Source organism: Pistacia vera, unplaced genomic scaffold (assembly GCF_008641045.1).
Source record: "Pistacia vera cultivar Batoury unplaced genomic scaffold, PisVer_v2 Contig51, whole genome shotgun sequence".
In the NCBI taxonomy this organism is placed as follows: domain Eukaryota; kingdom Viridiplantae; phylum Streptophyta; class Magnoliopsida; order Sapindales; family Anacardiaceae; genus Pistacia; species Pistacia vera.
The window spans coordinates 1196337-1216275 of record NW_022196346.1 but is presented as its reverse complement, the minus strand read 5'-3'; the positions used below and the strand labels follow the sequence as shown (position 1 = coordinate 1216275).

General features: G+C 34.3%; 1 protein-coding gene and 1 non-coding gene across 3 annotated transcripts; one reads left to right on the top strand and one right to left on the bottom strand.

The window, feature by feature from the left end:
• Positions 1-5635: 5635 nt before the first annotated feature.
• LOC116106245 lies at positions 5636-5742 on the top strand. Its single transcript, XR_004124289.1, has one exon. It is a non-coding gene; the product is annotated as a small nucleolar RNA R71 (small nucleolar RNA).
• A 4833-nt stretch (positions 5743-10575) lies between these two features.
• LOC116106239 (glutamate receptor 1.2-like) lies at positions 10576-15846 on the bottom strand. 2 transcript variants are annotated; one of them, XM_031392587.1, is made up of 6 exons: positions 15384-15846; positions 12308-13584; positions 11875-12178; positions 11605-11615; positions 11203-11493; positions 10576-11006 (listed from the first exon to the last, which is right to left on the bottom strand). In XM_031392587.1, exons 1-6 carry the CDS (start codon positions 15694-15696, stop codon positions 10659-10661), a joined length of 2544 nt encoding a protein of 847 aa, XP_031248447.1. In that variant the 5' UTR covers positions 15697-15846; the 3' UTR covers positions 10576-10658. The 2 variants fall into 2 exon arrangements, with proteins under 2 accessions (XP_031248447.1, XP_031248446.1); XM_031392586.1 differs by having other exon boundaries at positions 11203-11615; positions 15384-15844.
• Between the last annotated feature and the right edge of the window lie 4093 nt (positions 15847-19939).

Here is a 19939-nt window from a genome sequence, read left to right as displayed (position 1 = left end):
GCATATACATAAGTATGTTGGATTATTACTTTATTATGGAAATGTTGTTGGTAGAGAATACTAGTTCCATAATGATATCTTTATATGCCATAATACATTCTTACATTTGCATTTAGAAAGAATAGCAAAAAATGAGCATATTTACATGCACATATACATGCATGAGAACATTAAAGAATAAAGAGAAAGAAAGAAAAACAATTAAATGTAGAATTATTGTTTTAAGAAATATAATTAAAAAACAATTAAAATCTGAAATTTTACTTAAAGAAATATAAAAAGAGAAGAGAAGAGAAGGTTGTTGTGATGAGAAGCCCGTGAGTGACAGAGAAACAAAATAGCCACACATGCACGCCGCCTTCAGTGACCGGCCTCAGAATAGAAAGAAGAAGTTATACATTCCATTAGAAGTGAATGTGAATGAGGACTATACCCAGCAGAGCATACCTACATGCATATCGCCACGAGTGAGTAGCCACAGCAGAGAGATACAGTACTTGTATAGTCCGTGAGTAGTGCATATAGATGAGGACTGTACTCACTCAAATGGCCAGGGTTCTGAATCTATGCCTCAACTGAGTCTGATTGGCAAACCAGAATAGAAGAGAATAGAAAGAAAGAAAGAAAGAATAGAAAGAGAAAAGAAAGAATAGAGAAGAAAAGAAAGAAAGAAGAGAAAGAAAAAATAAAAAAAGGAAAAATAAATGAGAAATAGAAAACAGAAAACAGAAAACAGAAAAGAAAATATATCCCCTATGCATTTGTACATATGCATTATGCCATTTCTACTATCCTAAGTTAGTTTCCCTATTTGTGCTTACATATCGGTAAGTGAGTAACTAGAATCTTAGAGAAAGTAGAGAAGAATTGAGAAGTTTGATGTAAGGAAAGAAATCTAGAATACAAAGATTAGCATAGTGGATTTACTTACTGAGCAATTAATGCTCACTCTGTTTGATTTCACTGTTTTTGCAGGCAATAGATGAGATGCAGTCAGATGGAACGTCAAGTAGCGGAGGAGAATGACACTACTATCCAATTGTATTTTGAGTTTATGTATATGACTTTCTTACTTAATATAGAGAATTTGTATATGAAAGTAAAGTTAGTTTTGGGCCCACTATCTTATACTTATATATATATGTTTTCTATAACATATTTAGTGATTTCATATTATAATTTCCCAAAGTATACTAGCTAGAGAGAGTTATTACAGAAGTCATTTACACATTCACACCCAAACACACATCACTAGCAACTAATTCATTGTTAATATTGAAACAAGACAAAGAAGCAAAGAAATGAAGCTAAACCCAAATGAAAACAAGGTGAAAGAACCAAACTTCATTTGAAAAACAATCAATTCTTACAAGTAAAACAAAATTACAATAGTACCTAACTTTGAAAGAAAAGAGTTTGAAGAATGATGAACTAGCGAGTGGCTGAAGTCACAAACTCGAAGGCCAGAGCTTGTCTTATATTCAGGTGAGAATGAAGAAGATTGGAGAAGGATTTAAGGTGAGAACGAAGAATTGAAGAGAAAAGCTCAGCGAGATGTGGAGAACAAAAAGGGGAAAATAAGTTAGGGTAGAGAGAATGGAAAACGGGTTAACGAAAAATGGGTAGGAAACTTTTGCCTTAATGAAAAATGGGTGGGAAACTTTTGCCTTAGTGAAATAACGGGTAAGCAAATGTTTTAGGGTTTTTTTATTTTTGTTTTTTTTAACTTAATCATTGACAGTTAATAACTGTCAAGAATCATCCAAAATGTCAAGAATTTGTCAAGAATTAAATTTCTTGACAGTTTTGAGAATGATTAAGAAAATCTTTCAAATTATTCTATCAAGGATGAGGTTTTTTTTAGTAGTGAAAATTTGGTCCCACACCAAAACAAACTCTCAACACACTTCAATTTCTCAACAATAACACAATCAATACTCCACAACACACAAACTTAATCAACAATTCAATCACCACACTCCAAATCTCTCCACAAGCACACACAACACTTCAATTAGGGGTGGAAAAAAAAAAACCGAAAACCGAACCGAAAAACCGGACCAAAAATTAGGTTTTTTAGGGATTCTGTTCGGTTTCGGTTTACAATAATGGGTAAACCGAATATTTGGTTCGGTTTCGGTTTTCTTAAAAATATAAACCGGTTAACCGAAATCGGATTGTTAAACTGATTTAAAAAAAAAATAAAAAAATTCTTTCATTAAATCCTTCTCTCTTTCTCGGTATTATACCACTCTCTTTTTCTCGATTTCTACACTTTTTTCTCTTATTAAATGCCTCTCTCTCTTTCTCGATTTCTACATTTTCTCTTTTATTAAATGCCTCTCTCTCTCTCCCCCGATCTCTTCAATCTTCATCTTTCACTTTTACTAAATATGTCTCTCTCCTTTCCATTTTCAAACTTTCTCTTTTATTAACTTCCTCTCACTCTCCCTCTCCCTCTCCCTCTCTCTCACTCTCTCTGCAAATAGCCAAATACGCATCCACCATTTCTATCTTTTTCTTCTCTGCAACTTCAGTTCCAATGTTCTATACTCCAAATAAAACTTCATCATCAAAACCATAAGCCATCTGTATAAGCACCATCAACCACGGTTTCACCATCTCAACCTACCACTCAACCTCCAATCCGAAAAAATCCTATGGTCTTCCTTTTATTGGTCTTTGGTTTCACCATCTCAGCCTCCAATCCGAAAAATTCTAGGAAAAATATGGTCTCCCTTTTATTGGTCCGATCAAAGACCATTTGGAGTGGGTGAGTGGCAAGCTATAGTAAATTTGGCCAAATTGGAAGGTTTTATTGAATTGGGCCAACTGGTCCAGACCATTTTAAAAAACTGTTTTAAAACCGGTTAACCGGTGAATTTTCGGTTCGGTTACAAACCGGTTTAAATAAAAAACCAGTTCGGTTTCGGTTTGGTTTTTTATTTAACTGGAATCCGATTCGGTTCAAATATAGGATAAACCGGTTCGGTTAATCGGTTTTTTCCACCCCTAACTTCAATCACTTCAAATTCGCAACTAAAACAATAATTAATTGCAATACACCAACACCCAACAATATCCAATCAACAATTAAGTCCTACTTTACTTCCAAATCACAACCACAATCTCAAATATTGCATAAAAATTCAATTTATTTGAGCAATTTCTCCAGAAAATATCAATAATAAGCAAACTAATTGAAAGAGAATTCTCACTTACAACCAATCCAAGTACTTCACCCTTGATTGCTTTATTTTCCTCACAAAATGCAAAAATCTCAAAATTTTAAAAACTTAGGGTTTTCAAAATTTCTACTTAAATCGGTGTAAATCTTGCAAAACAAAGGCTCAAATGTGTTTAGAAGTGATAAAATGGTGTTTTTTTGGTGTATTATGGTCAAAAATCAATTAAGAATTGAAGTTGAGTTGAGAGGATTTGAATGGAGGAGAAAGGTTTTGCGAAAATGGAATGAGGCTACATATTCCTTTTTATAGTTTCCAGTTTCACGGTGGCAAGTAAAAAATTTTGCCGTGGCAAATTCGGATATTCGCCTAAGTGATGAACAATTTCCTAGTTTCACCGTGGCAAGAAAAAATATTTGCTATGGCAAATCTGGAAATTTATTTGGGTTATTTGGATAGAAGGATTTTCGTCGTGACAAGAATTTTTTTTTTTTTTTTTTTTTTTGTCGCAGAGTAATTGGAATTTGTCCAATTTCACTCTTTCAGGTCCTTTCCAGAAACCACAATTTAAAACATAGATTATTAACCTAACAATCACTTAAAAACATTTAAAAACGTAATTAAAAAGAAAAACACTTGGGTATCCTCCCAATAAGGGCTTTAGTTAGAGTCGGTAGCCCAACTTTCCCAATGTCCTCTGTCAATCCGAACAATTCAAGCAAATCACAACCCGACCATCTTCTTTCACTCAAGGCTTCACCAAAAAATGATTTTCTTCACTCATATCCTTTGAGGGATGCTTAGCTACCCATTGCCACTTCTTGGTCCTTACCTTGAGGAATTGGGCTTTTCCATAGACACTCTTTTGAAATTTACACCTATCATGTGCAAAGGTGTGATAAGAATTTGACCAAGTCAACTCATGATGAGACTTGTCCTCTTGCATCGATTGCGAATTACTTGTAAGTACACCTAATTTGCTTAAGTGTATTGCATCCCTTTCCAACTTAGGAATTTCATCCTTAATCTCCCTTGGATCCACAATGTCAACCTTAAAACAAGAATTCAACTCTAAAGGACTATTCATATCCTTAGACATACTAAATGTGACTTCCTCATCTTGCAGCCTCATAATAAGCTTTCCTTGTTGAAAATCAATCAACATCCTTCCAGTAGCAAGGAATGGTCTTTGTAAACTAAGAGGAATTTCCTTATCCTCTTCCATATCTAACACTACAAAATCTATAGAAAGAGCTCCCAAACCACACAAAACTTTATCAAATTGAATACTTCCTATAGTGTAGGGAATAGTAAAACTCCCTGGATCTTTGAGTTTTGGTGGCAATTTCTTTTGAAGTATCGCACTGCATTCCTTTATGAGCATTACCATTTCATCTTCCTCCAGTTTCTCTTGTTTGACAAAATTTCCTTCATGAATTTCGCATAGTGTGGGCTTTGTTGCAATGCAACTACAAAAGGAATATTAATATGAAGTTTCTTAAAAACATCAAGAAATTTAAGAAAACTCTTATCTTGATTTTGTTTCTTCATTTGTTGAGGAAAAGGAATCGGTGAAGTATGATTGGTAGGTTTCGGTGGAATCTTCAGATGCGATGACTTCTCTTCCTTCTTTCTCATTGGTGCCCTCTCTTCATGAACTTGTTCCATGACTTTCTCTTCAAATTGAACCGCTTCTTTTTGTTGAGACTCATTCAAGATTGTACCACTCCTCAAGGTTATCGCATTTACTTGTTCTTTTAGATTTGTGATTGTTGTACTAGGTAAGGAACCTTGAGATCTTTCTGTCAATTATTTTGATAATTGTCTAACTTGAGTCTCCAAATTCCTAATAGATGCTCATTGATTTCTAAAATTCATCCTCGTCTTATTCATGAAGTTGGTAGTTTCTTGCATAAACTTCCCGAACATCTCCTCCAAGTTAGATTTCTATTATGGTTGTTGAAACTGAGCTCCTAATCTAGGTGCTTCTTGAATTCCCCATGAAAGATTAGGGTGATTCCTCTATCCTGGAGTATGGGTTGTGTTGCAGCCTTTGTAAACTCCCCATGTAGTTCACTTGTTCATTTGTTGAAAATAAGAAAGGATTTCCCACTTGGCATTCCACACTTGCATGGTTTCCTGCACAAAATTCACATGTTAGTTTAGGAGATTGAATTGAATTCACATTCATACTTCCCAATTGCTTCTGAAGCACTAAAATTTGAGCGAAAAGGGCGGTAAAGGCATCAACTTCATCTAAACCTGTATTTTTCTTAGGCATTGCTTGATCATTGGGTCATTGATAATTGTAACTCGCCAATATTTCAAGCAACTCATAAGTGGCTTTTGGAGTTTTGTTGTTTAATGCTCCTCCCAATGCGGCATCTACCATGGTTTGAACATTAGGTAGTAGCCAATTGTAAAAGGCTTGTACTTGCATCCAGATAGGCAAACCATGATGTGGACACTTTCTCAATAACTCATTATATCTTTCTGATGCCTCAAACAAGGATTCACTATCGCTCTGAACAAATGATGTTATATCATTCCTCATCTTGGCCGACTTTGCTAGCAAAAAATACTTTGCAAGAAATTTTTGCGCTGACACATCCCATGTAGTGATAGTTCCCACTAGTACTAACATTAACCATCCATTAGCTTTGTCCCTTAATTAAAATGGAAATAGCCTTAACCAAAAAGCACTATTCGTCTCTCTGTTGTGCTTGAATGTATCACATATCTCCAAAGAGTTAGCTATGTGCATATTAGGGTCGTCACATGTATTACCCCCAAACTGAATTGATTGTTGGATCATCTGTATGATTGCTGGCTTGATCTCAAAATTGTTAGCCTGAACTGGTGGTCTTGTAATGCTTGGACCACTTCCATCAATTGTTGGGATCGAGAATTCCTTCAGAGTTCTTTGATCCACCATGATTACAACTGGTGTCTTTTGTCTTCTCTTTTGCTCTCTAATGAGTCGTCTTGTTGTCTTTTCAATCTTAGGATCAATAGGAACCAAGTTGTGACTCCTCATTTTTCGCATGCACTATAAACAAAGAAAAAATTCAAAATTTAAACTAAACAAAATATACTCTTAACTACAAAATGAAATCAAAAACTTTAAGTTAGCACTTCCTATATTCTACTTATATTAACACAAACAATCTCTGACAATGGCGCTAAAAACTTGATGCGTAATTTCATATGCATATTAGCAACTACACTAGTCACATTAAGTAATAAAGTGATGATGTAGAGTATCGTTTCCACGAGGATAGTGTATTAATTACCACTTTATCTAGAATGAGTCCTAATTGAAGCAATGGAGATTGGAAAGATGCAATATTGACAATTAACTACAAATTAACTAAATATAGACACTTAATAATGAATTTAAAGCAAGACCTAATATCAACACAAATTCACAAATGATTTAATACTCTATGGTGTTTGATTTCACCAAGACATTCTTACCCAATACATAGATTTTTCTACCCGAACTCTTAATTTCTTGATTGAAGACTGAATCATCTATATTGTTTGACACTCATTCTCAGGTTATGCTACCTCATTCATTCCTATTAACCTTCCACACCGAAAAATTGAAGTTTAATAGTTCAAAGTCTATTAAGTTATATGGGATTCTATATTGGTCACATAGATCGTGTTTGTCTATTTCTAGTTTTCACTCAACCTATGGTGTTTTTCACAAGATGCAAAGATCATGAATCACTTCTCAGTCTCATCATGAACATCATCATTTGCATGGTGACCAATCATCAAAAGATGCAATAAACATAGAAATAAACACTCAATGAAATTAGAACAAAAGAGTATATTAAATCATATGTATTGAGTAATTGTATCAAGGCTACATCAAAACCCTAGATAAACAATTAGTTCCTCATAGATATGAAAATAAAACTATACAAACAAAGTAATATAGAGTTCATCATGGAAAAACAAGAGTAAAGGATGCAAAAAATCTCTCTAAGATGATGAATCTTTGCTCCTCTTCATGTTCCCTTACCTCCCAAATGAGTGAACTCCCTAAAAATTTCATCTTTCATCATTTATATAGTGTTTCCTTTTGTGGTTAAAAACCTTACAGTCCAAACCAGGGTTTTTTTTTTTTTTTTTTTTCTTTTTTCTCCCTTAAAATCGCAATTTCATAGCAAACAAAAAACCAAAATTCCAAAACCCAAAAATCTAGTAGGATTTTCACCACGATGAATTTATTCTCACCCGCGAATCAAGCTTTTCTACAATTTGCTGAAATGTCCTTTTTGACTTAATCTTTGAATCTCACCTTTTAATCTTCTTTATGAAAAAGTCTTCAAGAACACTTCTCTTCAACCTCAAAACTTCTCAAATCATAAAATTTGGATTTTCTGAGTTGAAAATTAAAATACCCATTTTCCTTCAAAAACCCTTTGGGACTACAAAGTGGATTAATACAAGTACTATCATTATCTCAAAATACAATGGAAGTACTTTAACCTATTGAAATGGATACAAAAACACGATAAAAAATAGGATTATCATCCCTGTTTTGGCCACATTACATGGGTTGCATTTCCGTTATGGAGCAAAAGGGGTTGAGTATGGTCTCCAATGTTGGGTTGACCGTTGTCATGTGACAAGATGACCTTGAGTGCAATCGTTTTCCTATGCCCAGGTTTGTGTTAGTTAGATGTGGCAACCTTTCAAACGCCAATTTGACATCAAATATGTTATCTTTGGAACATTAAGGTTAAAGGAATATGAGTGGATCCCTAAGAGATACTCTAAGTGTTGTTTATTTGGCCATGCTCATGTATGTCACAGCTAGAAGTACCTTCAGCTCATACTGTTCAGGATAAGGGTAAGATAGTTGTTAGTTTTTAGAAGGCACCAAGGAATTGTAGTACTTGGACCAAAGGATCGTGGGCCTTTGAAATCGTCAATTCTACAAATGCCATTAGGGAGAGGGAGAGAGATGTGTTCAGTACTAGTTGGGTTTTAACTACATGAGGTTACTTCTATATTTGGTTCGAATAGAGTGGGGGATGATTCTTTAGCTTTGTTTTGTATCAATAGAGTGTCGTGCTAGTAGAGATGAATTTTTATTCTAATTCTAGTGGAAGGAATAAGAGCTCATTTGGGTACATAACTGTACAGAGAATACTCGTTTTTTTTTTTTTTTTTTTTTTTTTTGGGAGCAGGATCTACATTTTCAACAAGTTTTTCCTCTTATTTGGTGATGATGATCCTATGTCACCAGATGCCACGTTGCCTAAGCAGATTCCTGACACCTCGCTTGGTCCGTCAGGACAAGGGGAAGGGTACCTCATTGCTTGGTCCATCTAAGGACAAGGGGGATGGTACCTCAACACTGGCCCGATGAACCTTGTTCTTAAACAGAAAACGGGTGTAAAGAATCTACTCTAGGCAATGGCATCTGCAGACATAGGATCATCATCGGGCAAATAAGGAATAAACTTGTTAAAAAGGTAGATTGTACTCCCAAAACTCCAAAAAAAACCTAAGTATTCTTTGTGCAGTTACTAAACCCCAAACCAAACTCTTGTTTCACCTTCTAGTGGAAAAGGTGAATCAAGATCCGAACTAGAATCAGAACTATCTCTGCTGATACAAAATCAAAGTTAAAGAATTATCCTCCACTCTATTCGAACCGAAATGAATGGAAACAGCCTCATCCACAATTGAAACCCTAACTAGTACTAAAACATCTCTCTCCATCTCCCTAATGGCATCTATAGAAATTGGTGATTTCAAAGGCCCATGATCCTTTGGTCCCACATTACTACAATCCCTAAGTGCCTTCTAAAAAATGACAATTGCCTTACCCTTATCTTAAACAGTATGCGCTAAAGGTACTTCTGGCTAGTGACATACATGAGCATGGCCAAATAAACAACACTTAGAGTATCTCTTAGGGATCCAGTCTAACCTTAATGGGTTCCAAAGATAACCGACATTTGATGTCAAATTGGCGTTTGAGAGGCTTGGCAGCATCTAACTCAACACAAACTTGGGCATAGGACAAATGGGTGCACTCATAGGTCATCTTGTCACATAACAACAATCGACCCAACATACTGGAGACCATACTCAACACCTTTTGCATCCATAATGGAAAATGCAGCCCATGTAACTAGGCCCAAATAAGGACCATTGAAATGCGACTCTTGTCAAAAGAAAATTGAGCATGTCGTTACTAGGGAAAAAAAAAAGGGGGCTTACCTTTAAACATCCATGGCGCTCTCTTCAAAACCAAATGCACAACATCCTCATCTCAAAATTTGAATATAAAAAAACCAGTGTTAGTAGACATAACATCTTCCAAGCCATCCACTTTCCGTGCATGAAAGGCAATTGAGCGGGCAGCATGGAAGGGTATAGAATACCTGGCCAAAAACCCCACATCACAACTGCGCCAATCAGCATCATTGTCATCAATAATATCATTTGAGATCAAAAGTTGTTCATCCTTAATATTAAGAGCCATAGTATCAAGGGTGAAATAAGTATCGGCCTCCATGACTCTTGGTTTTGAAATACTTGCCATAGAGGATTGTTAGTGAGAACTACTATTGTGTGCGCATGGAAGTAACTGGAATTGTAATTTCTTGAACAATTATGCTTTAAGGTAATTGAAAGACGTTTAAGTTATATTGTTTTAATTTTTCTTACATTGTAGTATTAGAGTTTTCTTCAATACATGTTTAGTATACATAGAATTATGTTGCAATGTTAATACAGTCATAGCAACGGGATATACAGTCATAGCAACGGGATAAATTCATGACTTCATTTATTATGTTATATAGTTTAAATGTCATAGTTGATCCTTATTTTTATTGAATAATTATTTGAAATTATATGATCAAATCGTTATTTATTATATCATTTACTTTTATGTATGTATCAAATTTGTGTATAACACATACTTAAACCTATCATGACTCAATTATTTATTCATTTACTTTAGATATTGTTTATATCACTCATTTATCAAATATCCATACTGTTGTCTATACTGAGGACTATAGCAGGAGTGATATTATATTTAACTATGATAATGTTGGACTTCCTGTTATGTATGAGTTTTATTATCATCAGTTAAATGCATAATAATTTTGTTTTTTCTATTGATGCCATCAAAGATTTAAAGTATTAATCTAACTTGAGAATAGTCACAAAATCTTAAAAGATATTGATATATATAAAATGTGATATTTATAATGGCAATTTCAGATTAGTGTATCAAATTGATTATTTGGCCCTATAGGGAGATATTATTATAATGGCATTTGGAATGAGATGATAAATTGGGTATAAATAATCCAATAAATCTTTAAGGGAAGAATTGTACTTACGTATTCAAAGGAATTTGAGAAAAAAAAAAAGTACATAAGATTGTTGATTGGTAGAGAAATAGACAAAATCATGTTAATATCTACAAGCTCAAGTTCTGCTAAAAAATTTAGTGGAGAGGAATTGTTTTACAGCCGTGAATTGTCCTTGAATAAGGACAATGAAGTTATAAATATTGATAGCTTTCCAATAATTATAAAGCACATAACCATAAAGTATAGAAAGAGCTAAAGCTGAAGAGACACCAGTGATGAGAAATAGACCACGAAAGCTATCAAAGGTGAGAGAATTCACATTGTTTGAAGTGTCTCCAAATGTATGCATTGATTCATGACTTCTAAACCATGCATTTTCCATCATATTAAGCGTTCCCATTTCTCTTAATTTTGCAATTGCCCTTGACATATCATGGACCAATGGAGAACCTTTACGGAAAGCCTGAAAATGTCCATAATGGTTAGAAACTAATTATTAACGTACTATGTTAATGAACATGACCGCACACACCAATTATCATATCCCGCATCTCAAAATTCATTACTTTCTATAAAAAATTATCTTCAAATTTTAGAAAGGTTGCCTACACAAACACAAATGGATTCATAAAAATATTTGAAGGGAAATAGATACTCACAAAGCCAAAGCCATTAGTGCTAGACATGCCAACATCGTTGAAGCTAGATATAGGCATGGATCCAATCCTGGAGAAGTGTGCAGAATATCTTGCAAGGAAGATTTTGATGTATGGTATCTCATCGATGATAATAGAGATACCTCCCTTTTTGTTTCCTTTTGACAAAGCATCAGCATACTCTTCAGGTGAACTATATGGCTTAAGATGAGTGTTTCTGAAATTCATTTTGGTAATAGGGCCGCCACTAAAGGAACCTGCATTGTCTCCTAAGTAGTTCTCCCTTGAGTTAAAATGTATATGTTCAAGTGTAATCATCGAAGTTAAAGTTGCAGTGTAACTAGAAGTCAATATAAGCACCACCAACAACCAAACGATCACCACGAATCTCGACAAATTGCTTACCAATTTTTCTCCTGTAACAGTATCAACAAATTAAGGTTAAGTTTGTTGTGAAAGACTGTTTTCTTGATTATGAAAGACTCTTTTTGCAACTTTGTGGTGAAAAACACCAGCAATCCTGCAAAATCAGTTCTTACGCCAACCTCAAGTTTGTGGACAACCAGAGGTTTTCCTAAGACAAGCTAATCTCAGCAGACAGTAATAAAATCAATAAAGCAATAAAAGAGATTTCAAAAACTTAAATGGAATGAAGAAGATGATTAAAGTGCTTACTATGAGCAAAAAATAGGGTTGAGAAGGAGAACCAAAATATCATTCCAATTTGCTGAGATATAGGACCTTGAAACTCATTGTTAACAGGACGTTCAATCAGCCAAATGACAACCCCGGTTAAGATGAAAAAGCAAGCACTTGATAACCAAAGATCAGAATTTAATGGCTTCAAGAAAATCCACATGCTTTTACTGTCTTTTAGGGATATCATTCCTACTCCTACATCGGTATAAGGTAATGTAAAATCCACATATAAAGATCTGTTCGCTGTGATCATTATATCTCCAATAGCAGCATCATACTTCTACATTTGGCTCAAAACACAACACACAACAAATATAACCATAAATTCCATATTTGACATTATGATATAAACGAATAGTAAGATACAAAAAACGAAAAAAAAAAAAAATTATGGTAACTGAAAACATACCTGAAGATAGACTTCATATATAAGGTCAAAATAAGTCCCATTATTTTGTCCACTAGCATTCAGAAATGGTATAAACACATAATCTACTTCATACTCTAATGATTCAATGGCAGTCTTGAATACATCTATACAAAAACCTGTAATGATTGTTGCATTTGTTTCGATATCATGATCAATCTTTGCCAATTCAGGGAACCTTGAGTTTCGTAGAACACCAATTCTAAGTTTTTTACCACTTATTTTATTTGGAATGGTAGCGGATCCTCCAGGCCAAATAATGTCTTCAAGATTATTATTATTTATGGATGATAATTGTCGTCCATTACTGGATCGATGCAATTCCCTTGTAATTTTTCCATCACGAGTCCAAAACCCGACTCTTCTCTCCCCTCTTCCTATCACATTCACTACCTCAAATTCATTTGAGACGAGTTTCCTATTATTGAATCGAAGTTCACCACTTAAACCCTTGAATTTAGGTTGTAAAAGTTCTCGTAAAAGTACTAAACCATGTTCAGATGCACTAATCTTTGTCCTCGCCTTCTCGGCTGCTCTAGCTAGACTCCAAGCAACATCATATGCCCATATATAAGAAGCCCTTAATTCCATTAGTTCCATATTAGTTTCGAGAAGAAATTTCTTTCTCCATCTTGAAATAAGATCTTGAAGCTCTTTTGATGCTGGAATATATGGCCTCAAACTGATAACTCCTTGCATTGAGTCAATTACAGGTGATCCCATTAAAGGAAAATTAAGATTCATACTATTTGTAGTCATGATCCAAGCATACCCTTCACTCATCATTCCCAATTCCTTTGCATTCATGAAAATCTGAGATGTAAGAAGTGGTGACATATGAACAATAAACACCGTTTGTTGCAATGCCTTGAGCTTATGTAGCTCTTCAACAATTTTACCATCATCATCCGTGGTGGTAAGTATGCTCTTACGAGTAATATCGATGTTTTTCTCATGCAACGAATCAAACAAATGTGGGATGAAATATCTCCAATCATCACTGTCCTCTTGTATGATGATGATATTCTTCCACTTGAATGTTTCAACAATATCAGTGATTGCTGCAACTTGAGAAATTTCATCTTGTGTAATTTGAACAAAGTAAGGATACCTGTTTGAGGATGAGGTAGAGGTAGTAGATGATAATGAAATCAGAGGGACTTTAGTTTTAACTCCTAGCTCAGCCAAAAAGTTTGCTTCCATTGATGTTTGTGCACCAACGATGGCTCTTATTTGAGAATTTTCCAAAAGATCAAGTGCTACATTATGAAATATAATGGAGTTAAATTCTGAAATATATATATGGGAATGAGTCAAATGATCATGTATATGAGCAAAATTAATTTTGAGTAGAAATAATGAAACATGGAGAGAAAATTAAAAGAACTATCAAAGATATAAGTAAATTTCTCTACATCTATATAGGGTCATTGAACATTTTAGAAAATATTATGTGTGCTTACTATTTCGTTGTTGAAGCTACTAAACTACACCATTAGGATTATTAATCATTTTTTTATTAATTTGCAATAAAGTTATTGTATTGACGAAGAAATTGATGTTTAAATGATTTGCAATTAAGTTTGACCAAAAAAAAGAAAAGACACTTGTAGTTAAATTTAAATCAATGAACCTAAGAGGAACTTTAATTAGTTATTTAATTCAATCTTAGCATTAAATTTAATCATCTATATTTTTTATTCCATTTTTTTTTTTTTTAACTGAGTCAGGGGTGAATAAGACATTTAACTAGTCAGTCAAAGTCAAATGATAGACCTCATCTTGTCCAAAAAAATGTTCTTTTTTTTTTTTTTTTTTTTTTTTTAAATTGAAATCTTGGAATCCAAGATATGCGTACGTACCTTAGAGGGACTTAGATGATTTCTTTATGAGTTATTGACTTTTTTCCACCCAAAAAATAGCTTATTGACCCTTTCCCACCCCCACGCTTTTAAAATATCATTTTACCACCCAAAAATTATATTCCTTTAACAATTTCTATTAAACACATTGTGAGGACGAAAATACCCCCAATCATTGGCGACTGTAACATGCCTCAACCAAATTTCGACATCGAAAATCGGCGTATGATTTACACCACTTCCCCATTTTCCTTCTCTCCCCACTTGATTCCACCCGATTTTAAGCCAATCGTTGCTAGGGTTCGTGCGATTTCTCTTACTGGATTCTAGCTATTTCCGGCGACCAAAATCAAAATTGACACCACCCCTAGACTCACCATCAACCCCTTAACAAAACCCCCAACCTTTTGGCGTTTGATCACTCAATATTCATTGTCCGCTGCTTATTTGGCTATTTCACGATCTCACTATTTCACGGCTAGATTCCAACCGTTATTGGCACCAAAAATCACCATTGTCACCACCATTCCAACCCCCATCCTCACCCCCTCCCATCTCGTCGTTTGCAGCCTATGACATGTCATTGCTACCGCGAGAAAGTCGCATTTTTGTGACCCCAACCATTTGAAAATAGCCTGATTTTACAACGATTGTTGCTAGTGGGGATGACGCCCTCAACGATGGGTCAAATGGTGGGGTGGGGATGATTTCCAGTGGAGGAAGCGGCCGGAAAAAGGCATAGAAATTGTTGAAGATGGTCGGCGTTTTAGGAGTGATTGAAGAAGCCAAAAGACCATCATGTCCTCACTTATGACTAACTTTTGACCATCTTGCTCTTCCTCACAACGAAAATTACTAATAGTGACTAGTAAAATGATATTTTAAAATTGTAGGGGTAGGAAAGTGTCAGTGAGCTATTTTTTGGGTGGAAAAAGTCGTTAACTCTTTCTGTATTATTTACTTCTAGTTACTAATAAGAAATAAATAATTGTGCACTAAAATGGATGTTAGAAGTTAGAAAAATAGTTAACCTAGTTTAGATTTTAAGACTTTGATAAACATCGTATTAATAATTAGATTATCCTTGACACAAAATACAAGATTTATCATTGATCTTTGATTTACAAATTAATTTTCAACAATATCTGCAGAAGATTTATAATTTTCAAAAAAAAAAAAAAAAAAAAAGTTTTCACCTGAGGATAAAGCAAGTAGAGGTTGTCCTTTGGAATCCCTTGTGTGGAGAGTGATTCTTGTTTTGTAGTAACTGTGTAGAGTGTAAAAGTCAGAAATTGCCATGGAAATGCAACTTCGGAATATCTTCCCCTCCAATGATTCCATATCCAGGATTACTCCAACATCAATCCTAAGTGTATCATTTTCAGTTTTATTGAGTTGGGCAAACAACAATGAACAGAAAAAGCTCAAAAAGATTAGAGAAGAGAGCAGGGTTCGGTTCTTCCCCTTAATCTTCATCTGCAAACTTTTGTTTTTTTTCTTGGTCTGCATACAATCAAAGCAAGCACACGGCGTGTGTTTTAACCTCTGGTCTTACATATCATCTTCTTCATAGCGTTTGAAAACAATTAATAAAGTTTGACTACTTGAGGTAGGCTGGAAATAAGGCATTGAATATTGGTGAATAAGTTTGTGGAATTTGTTATTTTACATCTCACATCATTTGGGAAAGTTTGAAAACTAGTTAAGACTAAGTGATTTTTAACGCCCACCTAATTGATCTTCACCCTCCACTTCTAAATTTATTTTTTGTTTTAAGTAAATTAACCTTAATTTAAATTACTAGAAATAACATTATATATTCTAAATACACTCATACTTTATTTTATTTTTTTTATTTTAATTATTAACATTGAATCTTTCATAAACCCTAACCCTAAATTTTAATAACCTAATCCTACATTTTAATAATCATTGAAAACTTTTGTTTTATTTTAAATATTCGTTTGTTTGATGAAAATATGTAAAATATAACAAGGTAAATCTAAATTTGAAGAAGAGAAAATAAGTTGAAAATAGAAAATTGAGGGGAAAAGAGGTGTATAGAAAAAACCTAATTAAGTTTGATTGGAAAAAAATGGTGCAAAAAAAAAAAAAAAAAAATTCAAATTAAGTTTGAAATTGGAAAAAATAAACCTAACTAAGCTTAGAGGGTTATTTTAGATATTAAATGAGGTTTAAAGAGATTTTTTTATTTTTTTAATTATATAAGAGCTGTACTTGGCCATGGGGCTGAAGATCGGTTAGATGGAGGCTAAAAATCACTTCCCGTTAATTAAATATCTTGTGAGTTCTTAAGTGATCAACACGTGTTTTGATCCAGCGTTAAAACGAATAATATCTTGATAATGATTGGGTTGATGGTGAAGACTAGCCAATATCTCGGAAGTGTGTGGATCCAATATTTTCATAACTAAACAAAATTGATAATACATGTCTTCAATAATTGAAAGGAAAATGTTCCATTTTTCCACACGATAACAAGAACATATTTTTCTTTGCTGTCTTTGTTCTACTTTTTCTTGTGAGGCAGGTTTAAATATCAAATCAATATTCTCTTCTTAGCTAGCGTAGCCTGAAGCACACGGCAGCTCTTCTACTAGGTCCTCACTCCTCATCTAATTTATTTTATTACCTACGTTGCTTGGAGAGGAAAGCCAGTTAATCAACAGTCAAAGACTTATAAAGTCTAAATTAATTAAAATCTCAACATATATATTTGGAAAGGCCGGCTAATTTCTTGACTTCAATGGCATGGCTATTCATTCACTTAAAAAAAAAAAAAAAATTTGTTCTATTTCTTACCAACAACTTTCTATGGCCCTAAAATACCCTATGAAATTAGAGTTATTTTCAAGGGCTAAAAAAGGTCCAAGAAAAAGGTATAATTACACTTTATTAATTCCAAGGGCAAGACTGCTCCTGAAAATGTATGAAGCTTGATCCTATGGTTACATTTGATATTAATTTAAGATATGAGGATTTGTTTAATATTCTGATGGGACGAAATTAAACGATATGATCCAATCATCTATAAGTTAATTAGTCATTTAAACGTGAATACATCATTTTAATATCTAATTTTACCAAACTCTTATTGTTTTATTTTTCTCTCTTAAATAATTATTTCTTAGACATTGACAAATCTACATCGTTCACCTCCCCATATGTGAATTTTTTTGTTTATTTCTTTTTACCATGGGCAACTTGTGTTCTGTTTAGTGTTGAATATATAATTTTTTTTTATTTTTTTATTTTTTGGGAAAAAGGAGAGAAACTATACAAAAAAATTAGGGACATACCCTCAGAAGAGATACAAAAACTTGATGCTTGTTTCTTACAACATGCAAATGTACCAAGTATACTAGTCGCATAAAGTAATAAGATGATGAGTAGAGTATCGTTCCCACGAGGATAGTGTTACTAAGTACCGATTTTTCTAGTTAAAGTCCTAATTGAAGCAACAATAAATTGGATTGATGGATGATTAAACAAATTAATACAAATGCAAAACCCAACAACTCAACTAATTAAACAATGCTAAAACAAATGCTAGGGTGTTGAATTCACCTAAACGCTAACCAAATCATAGAATCTATTACCCAAGTTCTAATTCCTTGATTGAAATCGAATCCCTAAGTTGAAAACATACATTTTCATGTTACATTTCCCTACTTACCCTATTAGCTTCCGCACCCACAAATGAAGATTAATAGTTCAAAGTCTTTAACTCTTTATGGAATTCTATCGATTCATAGATCGCTAAACCTATCTCTAGCGTTTGCTAATCTACGTATTTATCCCAAGAGGACAATCCAAATCCTTCTCACAAAAAAAGCAAATCTCATTAGAACCAATTGAATGGTATCAAGCATCCAAAGTCTAAGCAAAGATAACATCATCATGAATTAAACTCAAACAAATCAATTCATATAAATTTAATCATTGTATCAAGATTACATCAAACCCTAGCTAAACAACCATTTTACTTAAAAACGAATAAAATTACAAAAACAAACTGAATCAAGATTTATCTTTAAAAAACAACAAAGATGGAGAAATCTTCTCTAATTTGAAACCCAAATCTTCATAACTTCTCCTTCCATAAGCTGCCTCCCAAATGACGAACCAAGCTCCTTTTCTTTCCTTTTCGCTCTAATTATACCTCTCTCACTTAAGGAGGAAACCCTACAAGTCAAAACGTGTCGTTTTTATTTTTTACTTCTGCTGCAGTTTTTCGCCACGGCAAAGCTTTTTTCTCCGCCGCGGCGAAGACTTTCGGCCCATTTGACATGAAGATTCTGAATCTGGAAAAGTGTTAAACATATGAATTGTAGCCCTTTAAATTATCTTTCTAGTCGTTCAAGAATCATCACAATCCAAATCTACAGCTCAAGTTAGGGTAGAAATCACAAAGCACGTCCAAAGACCTTTTTCTTCCAGTTCCCAGCGTACTTTTCCACGACTTCAAGCCACGTTTTCACCCTTGTCCGTCAGAATTAGGAAAAACCCAAAACATGAAGTTGTAGCTCTTCTTCTTAGCTTTCCAAAGCTCTAAATCAGGTTATTCGAGTTCCAACTCAAGTTACACAATTTACGCTCAAAACTGTCATTTATGCTAAAATCATCGTTTAGGCCTACAAAGACAAATTATAGAATTAGGTAGCAATTATGGCCCAAATTGTATGAAAAGTACCTAAATCCTATCAAAATCAGTGCAAAATCATAGTGTAAATATGATTATCAGTATAGAGAAGACTAGACAATGTGCCTATCTTTTTGGACAAAAGGATTGGAGCAATCACCTAAAAGGGAGCACGCAGGCTCCAAACAAATGAGAGAGATAGGCTCAGGCACCCTAACAGGGCTTGCATGCTCAAACCAAACAAAAAAGAGAAAAGGGCACAAGCACCCGACCAGAGCACACAGGCTCAAAACAAACAAGACTAATTAGTCAGGCAGGCTCTAGATGGCTCTAAGTCGAGAATGGATGGCATATTTGAAGGCTAGGTCAAAGGCTTGATCTCGAACTATGGATAGGATCTCATCAGCGATCACTCGCGAGGTCTTACTCTCATGGCATTTGATAATATGACAACGAATATTTTGAATTGTGAAATGTTATTCACTTTCAACAACATCAATATTCCTGCATAAGGGGAAGGCTTTCAAGAAAACATATGACTTTTTATATTTCCTTTTTTCTTGTAGTGACACTTTGATTCACATCTAATTAAAAATTTTATAGGTTTATAAATATTATAATCAAAATGTATCTTATTTAAAGTATTACTTTGGATCATACATAGGGGTGAAAAAAAAAAGTAAGGTAGATCCAAAACCACAAAGTACCCGGCATTGCAGTTTCGATTCCGGTTCCTGCCCCCTAATCTTTTTTTGCTTTATCTTTCTTCTTCAGCATGTCAGTAACTTTCTCTCTCTGAATCTAACGGTGACTCACATGTGCTCTCAATCTTCTTCAACACAATGAAGTCTCACAATCTCCTCTCACTTTTTCTCTCCCTCTTAATTCTCTCCCTCTCTTTCACTCCCCTCTTCACCTTCGATTCCCACTATGAAGGCTTTGACACCGAAGAGGACGTTGTAGAGGATGAGCCTCTTGACCTCAACTCGCTCCACTGAGTCATCGATCTCCCCTTGACTCGGTCCGAGTCCAACTTATCTCCACCCATCACTACCACCACAACCACAACCAATCTCGATTCCCCTAATC

Coding starts and splice junctions, on each gene's coding strand:
- LOC116106239 (XM_031392586.1), bottom strand. CDS start 15,696: ATGCAGACCAAGAAAAAAAACAAAAGTTTGCAGATGAAGATTAAGGGG. Junction 12,179..12,307: donor TATATGAAGTCTATCTTCAG/GTATGTTTTCAG, acceptor AGCCAAATGTAG/AAGTATGATGCTGCTATTGG. Junction 11,616..11,874: donor AACCCTATTTTTTGCTCATA/GTAAGCACTTTA, acceptor ATACTGTTACAG/GAGAAAAATTGGTAAGCAAT.